Here is a 19,240-nt window from a genome sequence, read left to right on the forward strand (position 1 = left end):
CCCGTGCTCTTTCCACTGAGCCACACCGCTTCTCATAATTATGGGACTAATAATGGGAATTATTATTATTCCCATTCCATTCTTAGTTTGGGCAGTGGTTTAGGGGGTAGCTACCAGTCCAAACTCCCCCGGGCTGGGCAGCAGCGGACAAGGAGAGAGTCGAGGGTGAAGACGGAAGGAGGCGAGAATAAATACCGTTATTATTCTAATAAATCAATTCCGCATTTTGACCAAGAAAACTTGCACGGATCCACTTACCAAATTATTGCAGAGGGAGGTGGGGCGTTCTGGGAAGAGATGTGTCCGTGGACTGTCTCTGCGTCGGACAGAACTGGGGAGCATAAAACCAGACCTCCTCGACTTTACAGATTAAGGTTTTCGAAGCAGGTTTTATCCCCGCGTTGAAACACGCGCAGACGCATACACGCACGTGGCCTGCATTCGTTCATTCATACAATCAATCGTATTTATTGAGCGCTTACTGTGGGCAGAGCACCGTACTAAGCGTTTGGGAAGTCCACGTTGGCAACATCGAGAGGCGGTCCCTACCCAACAGCGGGCTCACAGTCTAGAAGGGGGAGACAGACAACAAAACATATTAACAAAATAAAATAAATATGCACAAATAAAATTAATCAATAGAGTAATAAATTCGTACAAACATATCTACATATATACGGGTGCTGTGGGGAGGGGAAGGAGGTAAGGCGGGGGGGATGGGGAGGGGGAGGAGGGCATTCATTCCATCTGATTTATTGAATGCCCACTGCGTGCCCAGCACTCTACTAAGCGCTTGGGAAAGGCCAATACAGCAATAAACGGTGCCAATCCCTGCCCACAATGAGCTCAAGTCTAGAGGGGGCAAGAAAGACAATACAAATAAATCAAATGACTGCTTCCTCTCCCCCTCCTCCCCCTCTCCATCCCCCCGGCCTTACCTCCTTCCCTTCCCCACAGCACCTGTATATATGTTTGTACGTATTGATTACTCTATTTATTTTACTTGCACCTATTTATTCTACTTATTTTATTTTGTTAATATGTTTTGTTTTGTGCTCTGTCTCCCCCTTCTAGACTGTAAGCCCACTGTTGGGTAGGGACCGTCTCTATATGTTGCCAACTTGTACTTCCCAAGCGCTTAGTCCAGTGCTCTGCACACAGTAAGTGCTCAATAAATACGATTGAATGAATAAATGCTGTGGGGCTGGAAGAATTGGAGGAAAAGTCGCTTACATATTTCTGCCTCTAGGCATTCTACCTTTTTCATGCCGAGGTTGACTTCCTACCCAGCGTGGCTCAGTGTGAACAGCCCGGGTTTGGGAGGCAGAGGTCGTGGGTTCGAATCCCGACTCCGCCCCTTGTCAACTGGGTGACTTTGAGCAAGTCACTTCAGTTCTCCGGGCCTCACTGACCTCATCTGGAAAATGGGGATGAAGACTGTGAGCCCCACGTGGGACAACCTGATCGCCTTGTATTCTCCCTCCCCCCCCCCCGCCCACAAGTGCTTAGAACAGTGCTTCACACATAGTAAACACTTAACAAATACCATTATTATTCTTATTATTGTTCTCCGTTTTCGGGACAATCTGATCGCCTTGTATCCCCCCCCCCCCCCCGCAGCATTTAGGACAGTGCTTTGCACATAGTAAGCGCTTAACAAATACCATTATTATTATTATTCTCCGTTCTTCAATTACCTCATCTGGAAAACGGGGATTAAGACTGTGAGCCCCACGTGGGACAACCTGATTACCTTGCATCCCCCCAGCGCTTAGAACAGTGCTTGACACATAGTAAGCGCTTAATAAATGTCATTATTATTATTACCCGGGCTTATGCACGTGCATACACACACACACAAAGAAAAAAACAAACCACACACACACACACATGCAATGTAAATATGGACTTCATCTTCTAAACACTCTATAATTTACGGATTAAGGCTTTAGAGGTGGACTTTGTCCCCACACGCAAACACACACACACAGAATATATATATATATATATATATATACACACACACATGCACAATGAATTTCTGGGAGAGAATGACGAGGCTGCTGGTTTGTGAATACCTTTTCCCATCAGTGCACACAGCGCTTAGCGGAGCAGCGAGCCTCCTCAGCTCACCTTTATCACTGGGCAGCCAAACCAGTCTCTCACCACCCGTCCATACCTTAATTGGGGTGTGGGAAGCAGCCAAATCCAACCCCTGATAGTTTGGAGAAGAGACTTTGAGAAACAGGTGTACACATATCCCCTCCCTTCCCCACCCTAAGTGAGTCAGAGTTCTAATCTCTGCTCCACCGATTGTCTTTTGGGTGAGCTTGGGAGAGTCACTTCACTTCTCTGGCCCTCAATTAGCTCATCTGTAAAATAGTGGTTAAGACTATTTAAGCCCCACATGGGACAGGGACTGTGTCCAACCTGAATAGCTTGTATCTACCCCAGCGCTTAGTACAGAGCCTGTCACACAGTAAGCACTTCACAAATACCATTGCTCTGGCAGGTCACTTAACTTCTCTCTGCCTCAGTTCCCTCATCTGTAAAATGGGGACTAAGACTGTGAGCCCCATGAAGGACAGGGACTGTGCCCAACCTGATTAGTTTGCATCTACCCCAGCATTTAGTACAGTGCCTGGCACATAGTAAAGTCTTAATAAATACAAAAAAAAAGGTGGGGGGAATGAACCGCGCTTGTGCGCATATGTGATTAGACAGCGACTAGGGATGCTTCAGCTACATGATTAATTCACACACATACACACACATGTGCACGCAGCCCCACCCTGGAGTACCTGCTGGCTAGCAGATGGGTGGGCTTACCATCCCTCCCATGAACTAGTCACCAAGCAGAGCAGGGACCCTGAGAAGAGCAGACATCCATCCCTATCCGCCCCACGTCGGCGGTGACCACTGGCTTCATTTATGCATTAATCATACTTATTGAGCACTTACTCAATTGCTCAATAATTGGGAGTGTACAATAGAACAATAAACAGACACATTCCCGGCGCATCACGAGCTTACAGTCTAGAGGGGAAGATGGACATTAATAGACATAAAGAAATAACAGATAATGGACATAAGTACTTTGGGGCTGGGAGATGAATGTAGGGAGCAAGTCGGGGTGATGCAGAAGGGAGTGGGAGAGGAGGAATAAAGGGGCTTAGTCAGGGAAGGCCTCTTGGAGGAGATGGGCCTTCAGTAAGTCTTTGAAGTTGGGGGGAGTCATTGTCTGTGGGATTTGAGGAGGGAGGGCATTCCAGGACAGGTCATTGTGAGGGGTTGGGGTGACTTCAGTGGATCCCCTTGATTCCTAACCCCCTCCCCTCCGGACCTCATTCGCCTGAACAGGAGTGAGGCTGGGGGTCAGCTGCAGAGGGGTGGATCTCAAAAGGGACGTTTCAGGGGAGGTAGGATAGTCTAGTGGGAAGAGCCCGGGCCTGGGAATCAGGAGATGTTGGCCCTAGCCAGCTGAGTGGCCACTTAACTGTCCTCTGAGGAGAAACTTAACTTTTCTGGATCTCTGTATCCTGGAAATAATGGTCATGATCCTCGCCTCTCTGGGTCTCAGTATCCTGGAAATAGTGGCCATGATACTTGCCTCTCCCTTCCTCATGGGGCTGTGGTGAGGAAGAATGAAATTATTGATGTCACCGAGCTTTAGGAAAATGAACGCTCTCGAAAGCTTCAGGGGAGCTCTGTAACACTGAGGACTTGGTGGGCTTCGGAGAGTTTCAGGTCTTCTGTCGTCCCTAGAGAGTGGGGACGGGGTGTACAGGATCCTTTCAGACAGCAAGAAACGGCCCCTAAACGTGCTCATTACTCAAATAATTCAATCCACAAAAAGCCAGGAAATGGAACCTAATGAGTTGTTCAGATAGGGGATTATCTTATTTTATGTGGATACTTTAGGTTAATACAACACCATCCTCCTGCCCCTCCAACTCCCACCTGCAAAAGCGCCCCCCACTTATGAGACGCAGCATGGTGAAATGGCTAGAGCCTGGGCCTGGGAATCAGAAGGACCTGGCTTCAAAACCCGGCTCTGCCACGTGACAGCTCTGTGTGTGACCTTGGGCAAGTCACTTCACTTCCTCTGTGTCTCAGTTCCCTCCTCTGTAAAATGGGGATTTTGAGACTGTGAGCCTCACATGGGACAGGGACTGTGTCCTACTTGATATACTGGCATCCACACTAGCTCCTAGCGCAGTGCCTGGTACTTAGTAAGCACTTTACAAATACCACAGTAATTATTATTATGCAGATAATTTGTTGGTGTGGACAACATGTGCACTGCAACCTTAAGTATTCATCTGCACATCTACAACTGCACACACCCGCCCCCGTGTCTTTTTTTCTTATCCTTCTTGTTGTCCCACGTGGGCAGTCTCAAACCCTGTTTTCCAGATGAGGGAACTGAGGTCCAGAGAAGTGAAATGACTCCCCCAAGGTCACACAGCAGACAAGCGGTGTAACCGGGGTTAGAACCCAGGACCTTCTGACTCCCAGCCCGTGCTCTAGCCACTAGGCCATGCCTATTTGGGGGTTCGGGAGGACATGCGTGGGTCGGGGGAGAGATGTGTGAGTCTGAATGCGGGGAGCATATGGATGGATGTGAGTATGGATGTGTATACGGGGTTGGGCATCTCCTTCTCCTCAGCCCCAGACTTGTTCCCAGTGGAGGACAGGCCGGGGTTCAAAAGAGGAAGAGGGCGAGTGTTGGAGACTGGCGAGGAAAACAGGCCAGATTTGCCCGTGGTGGTTAGACCCCTGAGGATTTAGAGTTGTTGGGGTGGGCGGCGTTTAGTAGAAGGGCAGAGTGGAGAGGGAGGAGGGAAAGGCAGAGAGGGAGGATGGGAGAGGGAAGGAGGAGGAAGGGGAGAGAAGGAGGGAAGTAACGGAAGGAAAACTGGGGCTGGGGGGTGGGAATCAGACCCTGTCTGAGGTCCACAAGATCTCCTTGTCCTGCAAAGGAGACAAATTTGTCTTCTATAGCTGCGGGGGTGGCGGGAGGTGTGGAGGCGGTGGCCGGATGCTCATCGTAGTCGGTGTGCTATTTGTTACGTGCTTACTCAGTGCCTAGCCCTGGGCTCAGAGCTCCTTCTTCTTCTCTGTGGTATTTGTTACGCGCTTACTATGTGCCAGGCACTGTATTAGGCACTGGGCTGGATACAGGTTAATCAGGTTGGACACAGTCCCTGTCCCAAGTGGGGTTCACAGTCTTAATCCCCATTTTACAGATGAGGGAATTGAGGCCCACAGAATACCACAGTTATGATTACTATTATTATACAGATAATTTGTTGGTGTAGGCACGTAATCAGTGGATTCCTGTGCACTGTAACCTTAAGTATTCATGTGCACATCTACAACTGCACACCGCCCCCCCCCCCCCCCCGTGTCTTTTTTTCTTAACCTTCCTGTTGTCCCACGTGGGCAGTCTCAAACCCCATTTTCCAGATGAGGGAACTGAGGTCCAGAGAAGTAAAGTGACTCGCCCAAGGTCACACAGCGGACAAGTGGCGTAACTGGGATTAGAACCTTCTGAATCTCAGGCCTGGGCTCTGTCCACTAGGACATGCCGCTTCTCTGGGGTAGACGGTATATGAGCAGCAAACCTTGGCCTTGGGCAAGTCACTTCAATTCTGTGTGCCTCAGTTCCTTCATCTGTAAAATGGGGATTAAGAGTGAGAACCCCACGGGGGACGTGGACTGTGTCTAAACTGATTAGCTTGTATCGACCTCAGTGCTCAGAAATAACAATAATAATAAGTATCGTATTTGTTAAGTGCCTACTTAACTTACTTTGTTAAGTGCCACCAGCATGGCTCAGTGGAAAGAGCCCGGGCTTTAGAGTCAGAGGTCATGGGTTCAAATCCCAGCTCCCCCACTTGTCAGCTGTGTGACTTTGGGCAAGTCACTTAACTTCTCTGCGCCTCAGTTACCTCATCTGTAAAATGGAGATTAAGACTGTGAGCCCACCATGGGACAACCTGATTATCTTGTAACCTCCCCAGCGCTTAGAACAGTGCTTTGCACATAGTAAGTGCTTAATCAATGCTATCATTATTATTACCAGGCACTGTACTAAACGCTGGGATGGGAGCAAGCAAATGGGGTGGATGGAGCCCCTCGTCCCACGTGGGGCTTACAGTCTCAATCCCCATTTTCCAGATGAGGTTACTGAGGCCCAGAGAAGTGAAGTGACTTGTTCAAGGTCACACAGCAGACAAGGGGATTAGAACTGCTGACCTCTCGACTCCCAAGCCCGTGCTCTATCCGCTCTGCCATGCCGCTTCCCTGGCACAGAGTAAACGCTTAACAAATGCTGGGATCTTGAGGGGTGGTGGGGGCGGGAGACCCAGTCATTTGAGCCCGCGTGTCCGTCCCTGTCCCTCAGGAAGCGAGGGCTCTCAGGATGCCTTGCTCCTTCATGGACCTTTCGCCCGCAAACCGAAGAGAATCCGCACGGCCTTCTCACCCTCGCAGCTGCTGCGCCTGGAGCGGGCTTTCGAGAAGAACCACTACGTGGTGGGAGCGGAGCGTAAACAGTTGGCCGGCAGTCTCAGCCTCTCCGAGACGCAGGTAGGGTGGACTCCGGCCGGGTCACCCCCGAGGCCCGGTTGGACTCTGGAAAACTCGGGCTGGGGTCTTCCGGAATCTCTGTGACTCCCCCGTCCTTCCCCTCATTGTCTCTGTCCAGTTTTGGGACTCTCCCATTGGCGATACCTCTTTCTGGCTCTGTGTATCTCTCTCCAGGTGTGTGTCTGCATCTCTCTCTCTCTCTTTTGGGGCCAGACTCCTCCGGGTGGGCGTTCGCGGTGGCAGTTGTCTGTAGAGCTTGGAACTCATTGCAGGGTCAGGATTCTGGTTGAGGGATTCGCAGGACGCCCCAAGGCCAGACATAGCCAGGGACCGCAGGTGGGCAGAGTTCTTCGTGCTGGACACCAGCTCCTCCGGCCAGGTCCTTGGGACGGGGGTGGGGCCGCCGGGGGGATCCAGACCTCTGTCCAGGTGGAGGGAGGATGATGACGGATTAATTGATCAATCAAATTTACTGAGCACTTACCGCGCACAGAACACGGTACTAAGCACTTGGGAGAGTATAACAGAACAGAGTTGGCATGCACATTCCCTTCCCACAACACGCTCACTATCCAAAGCAGGAGAGAGACATAAATAAATTATGGCTATGTATGTAACTGCTGTGGGGTTGAGGGAGGGGTGAATAAAGGGAGAAAATCAGAGCGACGGCTGAAGGGAGTGGAAAAGGAGGAAATGAGGGTTTAGTGTATCTGTAAATTCCTCCTGTCACTGTGTTTCCGAGCCTAGAAACCTGGCAGAGGGTGTCCATGGGGATGGTCGTGGGTGTGGGATGGTTGTGTGCTTCCCTCCTGGGGCCCAGGGATGGTTGGGATGGGAGAATCGGGGAGTGGGACGGGAGGCCCGAGGGCTGTGTGAGATGGAGGAATCAGGAAAACAAAGCAGCAGCAGAGTCAGGGCTGGAGTTAGGGTTGGAGGTGAGGTAGCGCGGAATGGGGAGAGACAGTTGGGACCTTTGGCCTCTTTCCTGTCTGCCTCCCACCTACCCCATCCCCGCTGCAGGGAGGGGCCAGATCCACATTCCAGTTCCAGTGCTTAGTACAGTGCCTGGCACAGAGTAAGCGCTTAACAAATGCCATCATTTTTATTCCTCATCTGGATTATTCAGGTGAGAAATGTCCTCAGAGAGCTGACCCCCGAAAGGCAGGGAGCTAGGGGTGTGACAGGGGAAGGCGATCGGTTGGCTCATGGAAGATTCCACTAACCTTTCCATCCTCTTCTTCGCCTCTGCCCACAGAGGAACAGGAGGGCAGGGCTGCAGCAGGAGGGACGGAGGGTAGACGGAGGTGAAGGCAGTGGGGACACTGGCGAGTCAGGTGGAGGCAGGCGAATGTAATAATGATGATGATCATGGTACTCATTAAACACTTAATATGTGCCAAGCAATGTCCTAAGCACTGGGGTAAATAAAAGATGATCAGGTTGGACACAGTCCCAGACCTACACAGGGCTAACAATCTAGGTAGGAGGGAATCAGGATTTAACCCCCATTTTATTGATGAGGAAACTGATCTGAAGTGCCGAGGAGTGAAGTGATTCGCTCCAGGTCACACAGCAGACAAGCAGTGGAGTTGGGATTAGAACCCAGGTCCTCAGACTCCCAGGCTTGTGCTCTTTTTGCTAGGATACAATGCTCCAAATGTAGAGGAAAACACGCCAATTATCACCCCCTTGCCTTCCCACCGAGGGTCCCCAGAGATGTGGGGAGCCCCTACTGTCCCCCTGTCTCAGATCAGGGCTGTACCACCCAGCTTCCCCTTCCCCCGATTTCTCAGAGGTCAGGTTAGTATTGTCAGAGGAACACAGAGGCTTACTGGTAATAGTGGTATTTGTTAAGCACTTATTGTGCGCTTACTGTGTGCCAAGCACTGTACTAAGCACTGGGGTAATAATAATAACGGCATTTGTTAAGCGCTTACTATGTGTCAAGCACTGCTCTAAGCACTGGGTAATTAGCATTGGCTAATCAGGTCAGACATGGTCCGTGTCCCACACAGGGCTCACAGTCTTCATCCCCATTTTACAGATGAGGTAACCGAGGCCCAGAGAAGTCAAGGGACTTGCCCACGGTCACGCAGCAGATAAGTGGTAGAGCTGGATTAGAATAATAATAATAATAATTATGGTATTTGTTAAGCATTTACTATGTGCCAAGCATTGTTCTAAGCATTGAGGTAGATACAAGGTAATCAGGATATCCCACGTGGGGCTCACAGACTCAATCCTCATTTTACAGATGAAGTAACTGAGGCACGGAGAAGTGAAGTGACTTGCCCAAAGTCACACAGCTGACAAGTGGCGGAGCTGGGATTAGAACCCACAACCTCTGAGTCCCAAGGTTGGGATCTTTCCACTAAGCCAAGCGGCTTCTCCACTTGTGACTCCCACGCCTGGGCTCTATCCAAGATAATTAGTTCCCTCCTGGGGCTCACAGTCTAAGTAGGGGGGAGAATGGGGATCAAATCCCCATTTTGCCAGTGAGGGAACTGAGGCCCAGAGAAGTGAAGTGACTTGCCTGAGGCCACACAGCAGAACCGGGATTGGAACCCAGGTCCATGACTCCTTGGCCCAGGCAATAAGCAGTAGGCCACGCTACTTCCCGACTAGCCCCTGGGCTAGCAGGGCGGGAAGGGTCCCATCTCTCCTTCCAGCAGTGAGGGGGTGCTGCTCTGGCTTTGTCCCTGTCACTGTCGGCCTTCCTCTGGGTCCGTTTCCTTTCTCCGCCTTCCCCTACCTTGAGCGCTTAGAACAGTGCTTGGCACATAGTAAGCGCTTAACAAATACCATCGTTTTTATCTACACCCATTTCTCTGATTCTTTCTGCCCCATCTCTACCTCTGCCTCCATCTATTCCTCACTGCTTCTTTGTTCTGTCTGTCTCCATCTCTTAACCGTCTCTCTGTGTCTCTAGCCAATTGCCTCTCTGTCTCTGTAGGCTGTGTCTCTTCCTACCCCTCTGTTTCTGTCCAATTCTCTGTGGGCCTGTCTCTCTGGTGACTGTCTTCCTCTGTCCGTCTTTCTCCGTTTCTATAGCGCCTGTCTCCATAGTATCTCAGAGTTGTCACTGGCTTTCACACGACTTGAGAGCGGCCTCGAGTGCCAGAGACAGGGAAGAGGTTTCCTGGGAGCCTGGAGTCTGGATGCCCCCCTGCCCAAGCCCAGGGCCCATTGTCCATCCCACCCACCTGCCTCCACCCCGAGAAAGGGTCCTGACTGGGTTTAATGGATACAGCCCGGGCCTGAGAGCCAGAAGGTCATGGGTTCTAATCCCCGATCAGCCACGCATCTGCTGTGTGACTTTGGACAAGTCACTTCACTTCTCTGGGCCTCAGTTACCTTCTCTGGAGAATGGGGATGAAGACTGTGAGCCCCACGTTCATTCATTTATTCAATCGTATTTATTGAGCGCTTACTGTGTGCGGAGCACTGTACTAAGTGCTTGGGAAGTACAAGTTGGCAACATATAGAGAAGGTCCCTACCCAACAGTGGGCTCACAGTCTAGAAGGGACAGGGACCGTGTCCAACCTGATTTGCTTGTATCCACCCCAGTGCTTAGTACAGTGCCTGGCACACAGTAAGCGCTTAACAAATGCCACAATTATTAGACGTTGCCAAGCTTTGGCCTCTGTTCTGGAACGCAACAGGAGAGTAGTTGGCGCCATCCCCAGTGGCTGGGCATTGGTTCGGTACCCATGGCAGGCTGGACCCTAGCTCTCAGGGGGTGGGGAGGGGCAATCCTTTAGAGAAGCAGTGTGGCCTAGTGGCTAGAGCCCAGGCCCGGGAGTCAGAAGGACCTGGGTTCTGACACTGGCTCTGCCACCTCTCTGCTGTGTGATCTCGGGCATGTCACTTCACTTCTCTGTGCCTCAGTTACCTCATCTGTAAAATGGGGATGAAGACTGTGAGCCCAATATGGGATATGGACTGTGTCCAACCCATTATCTTGTATCTACCCTGGCACTGAGAACAGTGAAGGCACATGGTAAGCACTTAACAAATAATAATAATAATAATGGCATTTATTAAGTGCTTACTATGTGCAAAGCACTGTTCTAAGCGCTGGGGAGGTTACACGGTGATCAGGTTGTCCCATGGGGGGCTCACAGTCTTAATCCCCATTTTACAGATGAGGTAACTAAGGCACAGAGAAGTGAAGTGACTTGCCCAAAGTCACACAGCTGACAATTGGCAGAGTCGGGATTTGACCCATGACCTCTGACTCCAAAGCCCGGGCTCTTTACACTGATTATTTATTATTACTAGACGGACCTGGAAGCTTGGAGAGGGGGCTGGAAGCACACTGTGGGCAGAGAATGTGTCTGTTTATTGCTGTACTGTACTCCCCCGGCCGCTTAGTACAGTGCGCTTCACACAGTTAAGCGCTCAATAAATACGATCGAATGAATGCATGAATGAATGAATGTAGTGGGTCTTCCCCAGAGCTAAGACCATGCCTGAACCATAGTAAGCGCAGAGTAGATATCACAATTACTTCTGTATTTACAGACCCCTCCGGCCCCCGCCTTTGGCACTGCACTGAATCCTGGTGCTTGATGAAACAAGTCGCCCACCCCACTCTATCCCCAGCCCCTCACCAGTCCTGGAAGGAAGGCCAGGCTGGGCTCCCCCAACCCACCAACCCCATCTCGCCCACCCCCTCCCCATTGCAGGGCAGTTTCTCAGGGCCTTCCCACCGGCCTCCCCGCAGCTCTGAGCTGTTCCACCCGCGGCACAGCCCCGGACCCCCCACTCGGGAGGCTATATTTATCAGCCAACTAACAAGCTGAGAGAGCAGGCGCCTTTATTTTTACTCCTGGATGCCAGATCCCACCGGGGTAGCTCTGTGGAGGGTCGCTTCCTGCTTCTAGACCCTCTTTCCCGCCTTCTGGAAATTTTCTTCTTCCCAAGTGGGTTCCATCCAGCCCCTGCCCTCCCCCTCTATCCATCCATCAATCAATTGGGGAAATTTATTGGGTGTTTACTAAGCACTCAGGAGAGTACAATACAGCAGAGTTGGTAGGCATGTCTCCTGCCCTCAGTGAGCTTGCAGTCTATGTGGGGAAACATACATAAAGAGAGAATAATAATAATAGTATTTGTTAAGTGCTTACTATGTGCCAAAGCACTGGGGTAGATACAAGATAATCGCGACGGACACAGTCCCTGTTCCACATGGGGCTCACAGTCTTCATCTCCATTTTACAGATGCGGAAACTGAGGCCCAGAGAAGTGAAGGGATTTGCCCGAGAGGGGAAGTGACATTGTATGAGGAGATGGATAAAAGCATTGAGGGGTTGGGGGTGGGTGTCAAATATGACTGAATGAATAAGTACGATTGAATGAAAGTGCTTAGAAGACCAAAGTCCTTGAGAGTCACAGAAAGGAGGGAGAACAGGGAGGGGCGGGGGAGAACGAGAGATTAATCAGGGAAGACTTCCCGGTGGAGAGCTGATTTTAGGAGGACTTTGAACAGGGGAAGAGTTAAGGTCTGTCAGATGTGACTGGGGAGGGGGTTCCAGGGTTGAGGGAGGATGTAGGGAAGTATGGAAGTTGTGTTGTGGTGGGAGAGAAGTGAGGTAAGGGAGTGGGAAAAGAAGAATTTCATTCATTCGATCGTATTTATTGAGCGCTTACTGTGTGCAGAGCACTGTACTAAGTGCTTGGAAAGTACAATTTGGCAGCAGATAAAGACAGTCCCTATCCAACAACGGGCTCGTAGTCTAAAAGGGGGAAACAGACAACAAAACAATAACATCAATAACATCAAAATAGATCAATAGAATTATAGATATATACATGTCATTGATAAAATAAATAGAAAAATAAATACGTACAAATCTACCCAAGTGCTGTGGGGCGGAGAAGGGGGTAGAGCAGAGGGAGGGAGTTGGGGTGATGGGGAGGGGAGGAGGAGCAGAGGAAAAGGAGGGCTCAGTCTGGGAAGGCCTTCTGGAGGAGGTGAACTCTAAGTAGGGCTTTGAAGGGGGGAAGAGAGCTAGTTTGGCGGATGTGTGAAGGGAGGGCATTCCAGGCCAGCGGTAGGACATGGGTCAGGGGTCGACGGCGGGACAGGCGAGAACGAGGCACAGTGAGGAGGTGAGCAGCATCAGAGGAGTGGAGGGTGAGGGCTGGGCTGGGCTCCCACCCCCAGACTGACCTTGCGGGGGTCCACGTCCTCCTGGAAATCGGCGGTGAGTTTCAAGACCAGAACGGGCTGAGCCAAAGCAGCATGGAATTGAGAGCTTAATAATAATAATAATAATATTAACTAAAAAAATTATGGTATTTGTTCAGCACTTACTATGTGCCAGGCACTGTACTAAGTGATACGGGGGATACAAGAAGATCAGGTTGGACACAGTCCCTGTCCCACGTGAGGCTCACAGTCTTAATCCCCATTTTACAGATGAGGTAACTGAGGTCCAGAGAAGTGAAGTGACTTACCCAAGGTCACACAGCTGACAAGTGGCAGAGCCGAGATTAGAACCCATCCCAGGCCCGGGCTCTGTAGACTACACGACGCTGCTTCTAGATTAGTCAGGGAAGGCCTCTTGGAGGTGGTGTGCTTTTAATACAGAATTCACAGGAAGAGCTAAGGGAGCCTCCAGCATCTCTTGACTCACCCGTTGGCCTCACTTGCCCAGTTTCCAAGGGCAAAGTGAAACCATGGCATTTATTAAGCACTTCACCAGAGTAGGCAGAGCGTTAACAGGGTCCTACATTGGGCTCACAATCTATCTTATACCCATTTTACAGATGAGGGCTCAGAAAGGTTAAGTGACTCTCCCAAATTCACACAGCAGGCAAGCGGCGGAGCTGAGATTAGAAACTGAGACTCCTGAATCCCTTGTCCTGTGATCTTTCCATCTCTTTCTCTCCTGGAACCGCCGAGGAAGGGAATGACTCACTGCGAGAACACGATCTGTGCACTCTAGCAACCCTCTGAGGCTGCTTCTCTGGCAAAAAGATGCCCAGAACTGTGCTACCGTTGCCCTTATGCCCAAATTGTGCTGTTTACCTTGGCGGTGTATCCTGCATAGAGATGCTAGTTCCTGAGCAGGGTACTTGGAGAGACAAAAAACAAACAAACACATGAACAATTTCTCCTGGCATAAATATACACCATTCCATTCTTCCCCATATGGAAAAGGGCAACTAAAACCATTCTTTTAAGGCTGAATAAGAACATGAGTCTTCCCACTGAAACTCCATCATCCCTCTGTCTTTCTGATCACTGTAGACAACACCACTTTCCTCCCGGTCCCACGAGCTTGTAACCTTGGCATTATCCCTGTCTCACCTCTCTCATTCTACCCACATATTTAAGTCTATCACCAAATCCTGCCCTTTCTTCCTTCTCACCATTTCTAGAATCTGCCCTTCCCTCTCCATCCATACTGCTATCAGGCTGACCCAAGCATTCATCATATCCCGACTACCGAAATGGCCTCCTTGCTGACCTCCCTGCCTCTCGTCTTTCCCCTCTCCAGTCCAGACTTCACCCTGCTGCCCCCATTCTTTTTGCGAAAAAAAGTTCAGGGCGTATCTCCCCTCTCCTCAGAAACCTCCAAAGGTTTCCCATCCTCTTACCTTTACGTCAGACTCTAGACTGTTGGCTACTTATGGACGGGGAACGTGTCTACCAACATGTCACCCAAGCGTTTAGTACAGTGTTCTGCACACAGTAAGTGCAAATATGACTGATTAATAAACTCCTTATCACTACCTCTGAAGCACTCAGTTGACTCTCCCCTTCCTGCTTACCTTGCTGATTTCGCATGGCCTTCCAGCTCACTTGCGTTGCTCCTTTAATGCCACTCTACTCACTGTACCTCAATTTCACCTACCTCGCCCATGTTTTCTCTCTGGACTGGGACTCCTTCCCACTTCATATCTGACTGGCTCTCTCTCTTCCCATCTTCAAAGACCTACTGAAATTGCATCTCCTCCAAGAAGCCTTCCCCAGCTAAGTCTTCACTTCCCGGTCTAAGCCCTCCCTTCTGTGTTGCGTATGCATTGGGGCTTGTAGGCTTTAAACACTTTGGTATTCACAGTTCACCCAGCCCCACGACACTTACATTGGCATCCAGTTGTAATTTATTTTCCTGTCTGTCTCCCCCTCTAATCTATAAACTCCTTGTGGGTAGGCACTGTCTATACCTATTCTGTGGCATTGTACTCTCCCCAGTACTGAGCACAGGGCTCTGCACACGGTAAGCACTCCATCAATACCCACAATCGATCGATCGATTAACCGGGAGAGGACAGGGTCAGTGAAGCGAGGCGTTTGCCGAAGGTGGAGGTCCGCGGCATGGAGGAGACTGAAAGATCAAGGAGGATTGGGATGGAGCGGAGTCTGTTGGCTTTGGCAAAGAGGGAGGTCACTGGTGACCTTAGAGAGGGCTGTTTCCATGGAGTAGAGAGAATGAAAGCCAGATTGGAGGGGGCCGAGAAGCGAGTTGGAAGAGAGGGAGTGGAGACAGCGGGTAGAAACAACTCCATCGAGGAATTTGGAAAGGAAGGGTAGGAGGGAGATGGGGTGATAGCCGCAGGGAGTTTTTTTTATTTTAAGACAGGAAAAAATGGACCTGTTTGAAAACAGCGGGGAAGGAGCCATTGGAGAGTGGGTAGTTGAAGATGGCGGTCAGGGAGGGAAAAAGGGCAGGGTAAGTGTTTTAACAAGGCGTAGAGGGATCAGTTCAGAGGTGAAGGTGGAGGGGTAGATTTTAAAAGGAGGTGGGAGATCTCCTCCTGACCGTCGGCTGGGAAGGATGGGAGAGTCAGGGAGGGGGCAGGAGGGAGGGAGTGGAGAGAGAAGGGGGAGATTTCGGGGGAGATCATGCCTAATAGTTTTAATTTTGCCAGTGAAATAGAGGGAAGGTTGTCAGGGGCAAGAAGTTTGTGAGGCAGAGGGGCAGGGGGTTTGAGGAGGGAGTTAAAAGTCAGAAACAATTGAAACAGGCAATGGACAAGGGAACAAATAAGAATGGAGAAGTATTGTCGTCAGGAGGAGAGGGGAGAGTTAACTTGGAAAGTGGCATAGCCTAGCAGAAAGAGCCCGGGCTTGGGAGTCAGAGGATGTGAATTCTAATCCCGGCTCTGCCCCATGTCTGCTGTGTGACCTTGGACAAGTCAATTAACTTCTCTGGGCCTCAGTTACTTCATCTGGCAAATGAGATTTAAGACTGAGAGCCCCAGGGACAGGGACTGTGTCCAATCTAGCTTGTATCTCCCCAGCATTTAAAACAATTCTGTCATATAGTAAGTGCTTAACAAATACCACAGTAATTATTATTATTATTAAGGTGAGAATGAATTTTGGATGGGTGAGGTCAGCCCAGTGTCTGGATTTTGACCTGGAGTGCTCCGTGGTCAGAAGGCTCTCTCTGCCCTCCCCTTCATCTGCACATTTTATCTACCCCTCCCTCAGACCCACGGCACTTATGTACATATCTATCATTTATTTATATTGATGTGTGCCTCCCCCTCTAGATCGTAAGTTCTTTATGGGAACCAATTCTGTTTTACTATTCCCTCCCAAGCACTTAGTAAGGTTCTCTGCACACAGTGAGTACTTAATAAATATGATTGATTAAATGATTGATCCTCTCTCCCCGCCCCCTCCTTTTCAATCCCCTCCCACCTCCTTTCCCTTTCCCCTCTCCCTGTGGCTTAGTGGAAAGAGCACGGCCCTGGGAATCAGGGGATGTGGGTTCCAATCCTGGCTCTGCCACTTATCAGCTGTGTGATTTTGGGCAAATCACTTAACTTCTCTGTGCCTCAGTTCCCTCACCTGCAAAATGGGGATTAAAAGGGTGAGCCCCACATGGGACAACCTGATTACCTTGCATCTACCCCCAGCGCTTAGAACAGTGCCTGGCACCTAGTAAGCGCTTAACAAATACCATCATTATTATCGTTATTCTCCTTTACCCTTCCTTGCCCTTTCTCTTCACCTTTCAACTCCTTCCCTCCCTTTCTCTCCTACCTGCTCTTCCTCCTTCCTTCTCTCCTTTTCCTCCTTTCTCTTCCCTGCCCCTCCCTCCCACTCCTCCCTTCCCTCTTGTCTTCCTTGTCCCTTCTTTCCTCCTCTCCCTCCCACTGGGAGAGGTCACTGCCCTGTGCCAAAAGTGTGGTGTCGAGGTGGGTGGGACTGGGAAAGCAGTTGAAAAATTCAGGGGAACCCACGTACCACCGACTGCAAGTCCAGCCCATGGCAGGAGTGGGGGATTTAGGGCAGCTGTGCAGAAGGAGGCAGGTATCAGAGAGGCAGGCAGTGGAGGGGGGCTGTGACTTGCTTGTATCCATCCCGGCACTTAGTACAGTGCCTGACACAGAGTGAGCGCTTAACAAATACCACAGTTATTATTATTTTTATTATTATTATGTCAGAACCAGAGCGATGCAGCTCAGTCTGTGGAATCAGGGACGGGTTAGCTGGGCTGGAGGCCCAGGGATAATAATAATGATGGCATTTGTTAAGCGCTTACTATGTGCAAAGCACTGTTCTAAGCGCTGGGGAGGATACAGGGTGATCAGGTTGTCCCACTTGGGGCTCACAGTCTTCATCCCTATTTTACAGATGGGAAGTAGCGTGGCTCACTGGAAAGAGCCCGGGCTTTGGAGTCAGAGTTCATGGGTTCAAATCCCGGCTCTGCCAATTGTCAGCTGTGTGACTTTGGGCAAGTCACTTAACTTCTCTGGGCCTCAGTTCCCTCATCTGTAAAATGGGGATGAAGTCTGTGAGCCCCCCGTGAACAACCTGAATGCCTTGTAACCTCCCCAGTGCCTAGAACAGTGCTTTGCACATAGTAAGCGCTTAATAAATGCCATCATCATCATAATCATCATCATCACAGATGAGGTAACTGAGGCACAGAGAAGTTATGTGACTTGCCCAAAGTCACAAAGCTGACAATTGGCGGAGCCGGGATTTGAACCCATGACCTCTGACTCCCAAGCCCGTGCTCCTCCCACTGATACACGGTGCCAAGCCCTGTTCTAATCCCCATTTTGCAGATGAGGTAACTGAGGCCCAGAGATGTTGAGTGACTTGCCCAAGGTCACACAGCAGACAAGTGGCAGGCCCGTGCTCTACACATTAGACCATGCTGCCTCTTCATTCATTCAATCAATTCATTCAATTGAATTCATTCATTCATTCAATCAATCATATTTATTGAGCACTTACTGTACACAGAGCCCTGTACTAAGCGCTTGGGAGAGGACAACAATAAGCAGTCACATTCCCTGCCCACAATGAGCTTACAGTCGTATTCTTGCTCTCAATGAATATCATTGATCGATCGATCGATTGATTAACAGGGAGAGGAGAGAGTCAGTGAAGCCAAGGAAATACCAGCGATGGCAGGAGAAAGAGGCGGTCCACAGCGTCAAGGAGCCTAAGCAGTCGAGGAGGATTAGGATGGAATAGAATCTGTTGGATTTGGCAAGAAGGAGGTCATTGGTGACCTTAGAGAGGGCTGTTTCTCTGGATAAGAGGGACAGGAAGCCAGATTGGAGGGGGTGAGGACAGGAAGGGCGTCGGGTGGTCCCTCTGTTTCTCTTCATCTCTATCCCTCTGTCCTTTGTCTCTTGGCATCTCTGTCTGACCCCCCTCTCCTGTCACCTCTGTCTGATGGCCTCCACTGTGACAGGACTGGATCCTACTGGGAGACTCCATCCCAGTGCTCTTAGCGGGGCGGGGAGGAGCAGGGAGGTTCATCAGGGAGGGCCTCCTGGAGGAGGTGGCTGCAGGCCGCGTGTTGGAGGAGGGAGGGAGAAAGGGACCCCCTTCCTAGCACCCCTCACTCCCCCGCAATCCTCCTCTCCCCCTTGTCCCCTCCTCCGGTCCCAGGTGAAAGTGTGGTTCCAGAACCGGCGGACGAAGTACAAACGGCAGAAGCTGGAGGAGGAAGGGCCCGAGGCTGACCAGAAGAAAAAAGGGTCTCACCACATCAACCGGTGGCGCCTGGCCACCAAGCAGTCCAACGGGGAAGACATTGATGTCACATCCAATGACTAATGGTGGGGGGTGGGGGGGGTCTCGTGGTGGGGGGAGGGGAGAGGGATTTGGGGGGAGGGCAGCGGAGATACCAATGAGAGGCGGGGGGAGGAGTGTCTGTCGACTGGACGGAAGTCGAGGGGCTCCCAGAGGCCAAGTTGAAGCCAAGTCACTGCCCTTCTCCCCATCGTGGCTTGGGGTCGGAGGACCTGAGGAGTCCAACGGAGCATCCCTCCCCTCCTCCCCCACGACCATCCCCCTGATGGACTCTGCTTTCTCAGTGGGGCAATGGGGAAGGGTCTCTGGGGAAGAGGGAGATGGGTTTGGGGAGCCCGGCCTTTGCTCCATCCCCAGGGCATCCACACCACCCCGCCGTTTCCTTTTGTTTTCATTCCATTCATTTCTTCTTCCAAGAAGCGTGTTTCGATTTTAATTTATTCTCTGGGTCCCTGTCCTAGGCTCAGTGGCCATCGCTGTGTGTGTTCCTGTGGGGTAATATAGGTTCTGAATAAGAGGTGGGATTGGGTGGGAGGGGTCGTTAGGCCAGGGGTCAAATTCATAAGGCCACTAGACAGCCCTCACAACCCGGTTGGCCCCGTGGCTCATCCCAGCCCGGGACGTTT

At 50.7% G+C, this 19,240-nt stretch overlaps 1 protein-coding gene across 2 annotated transcripts in view; it reads left to right on the forward strand.

The window, feature by feature from the left end:
- LOC119927210 (homeobox protein EMX1-like) overlaps positions 1 to 18,638 on the forward strand; it is a 30,671-nt gene extending 12,033 nt beyond the window's left edge. Inside the window, exons 2-3 of one of the 2 annotated variants that reach the window (XM_038745734.1) lie at positions 6,410 to 6,594; positions 18,471 to 18,638. In XM_038745734.1, the coding sequence (XP_038601662.1) occupies positions 6,410 to 6,594; positions 18,471 to 18,638 (353 nt within the window). The remainder of the gene's footprint in view (positions 1 to 6,409; positions 6,595 to 18,470) is intronic. The other variant, XM_038745735.1, reaches the window with a different exon arrangement.
- Positions 18,639 to 19,240: the final 602 nt, after the last annotated feature.

Source organism: Tachyglossus aculeatus, chromosome 4, assembly GCF_015852505.1.
Source record: "Tachyglossus aculeatus isolate mTacAcu1 chromosome 4, mTacAcu1.pri, whole genome shotgun sequence".
NCBI classification, from domain to species: domain Eukaryota; kingdom Metazoa; phylum Chordata; class Mammalia; order Monotremata; family Tachyglossidae; genus Tachyglossus; species Tachyglossus aculeatus.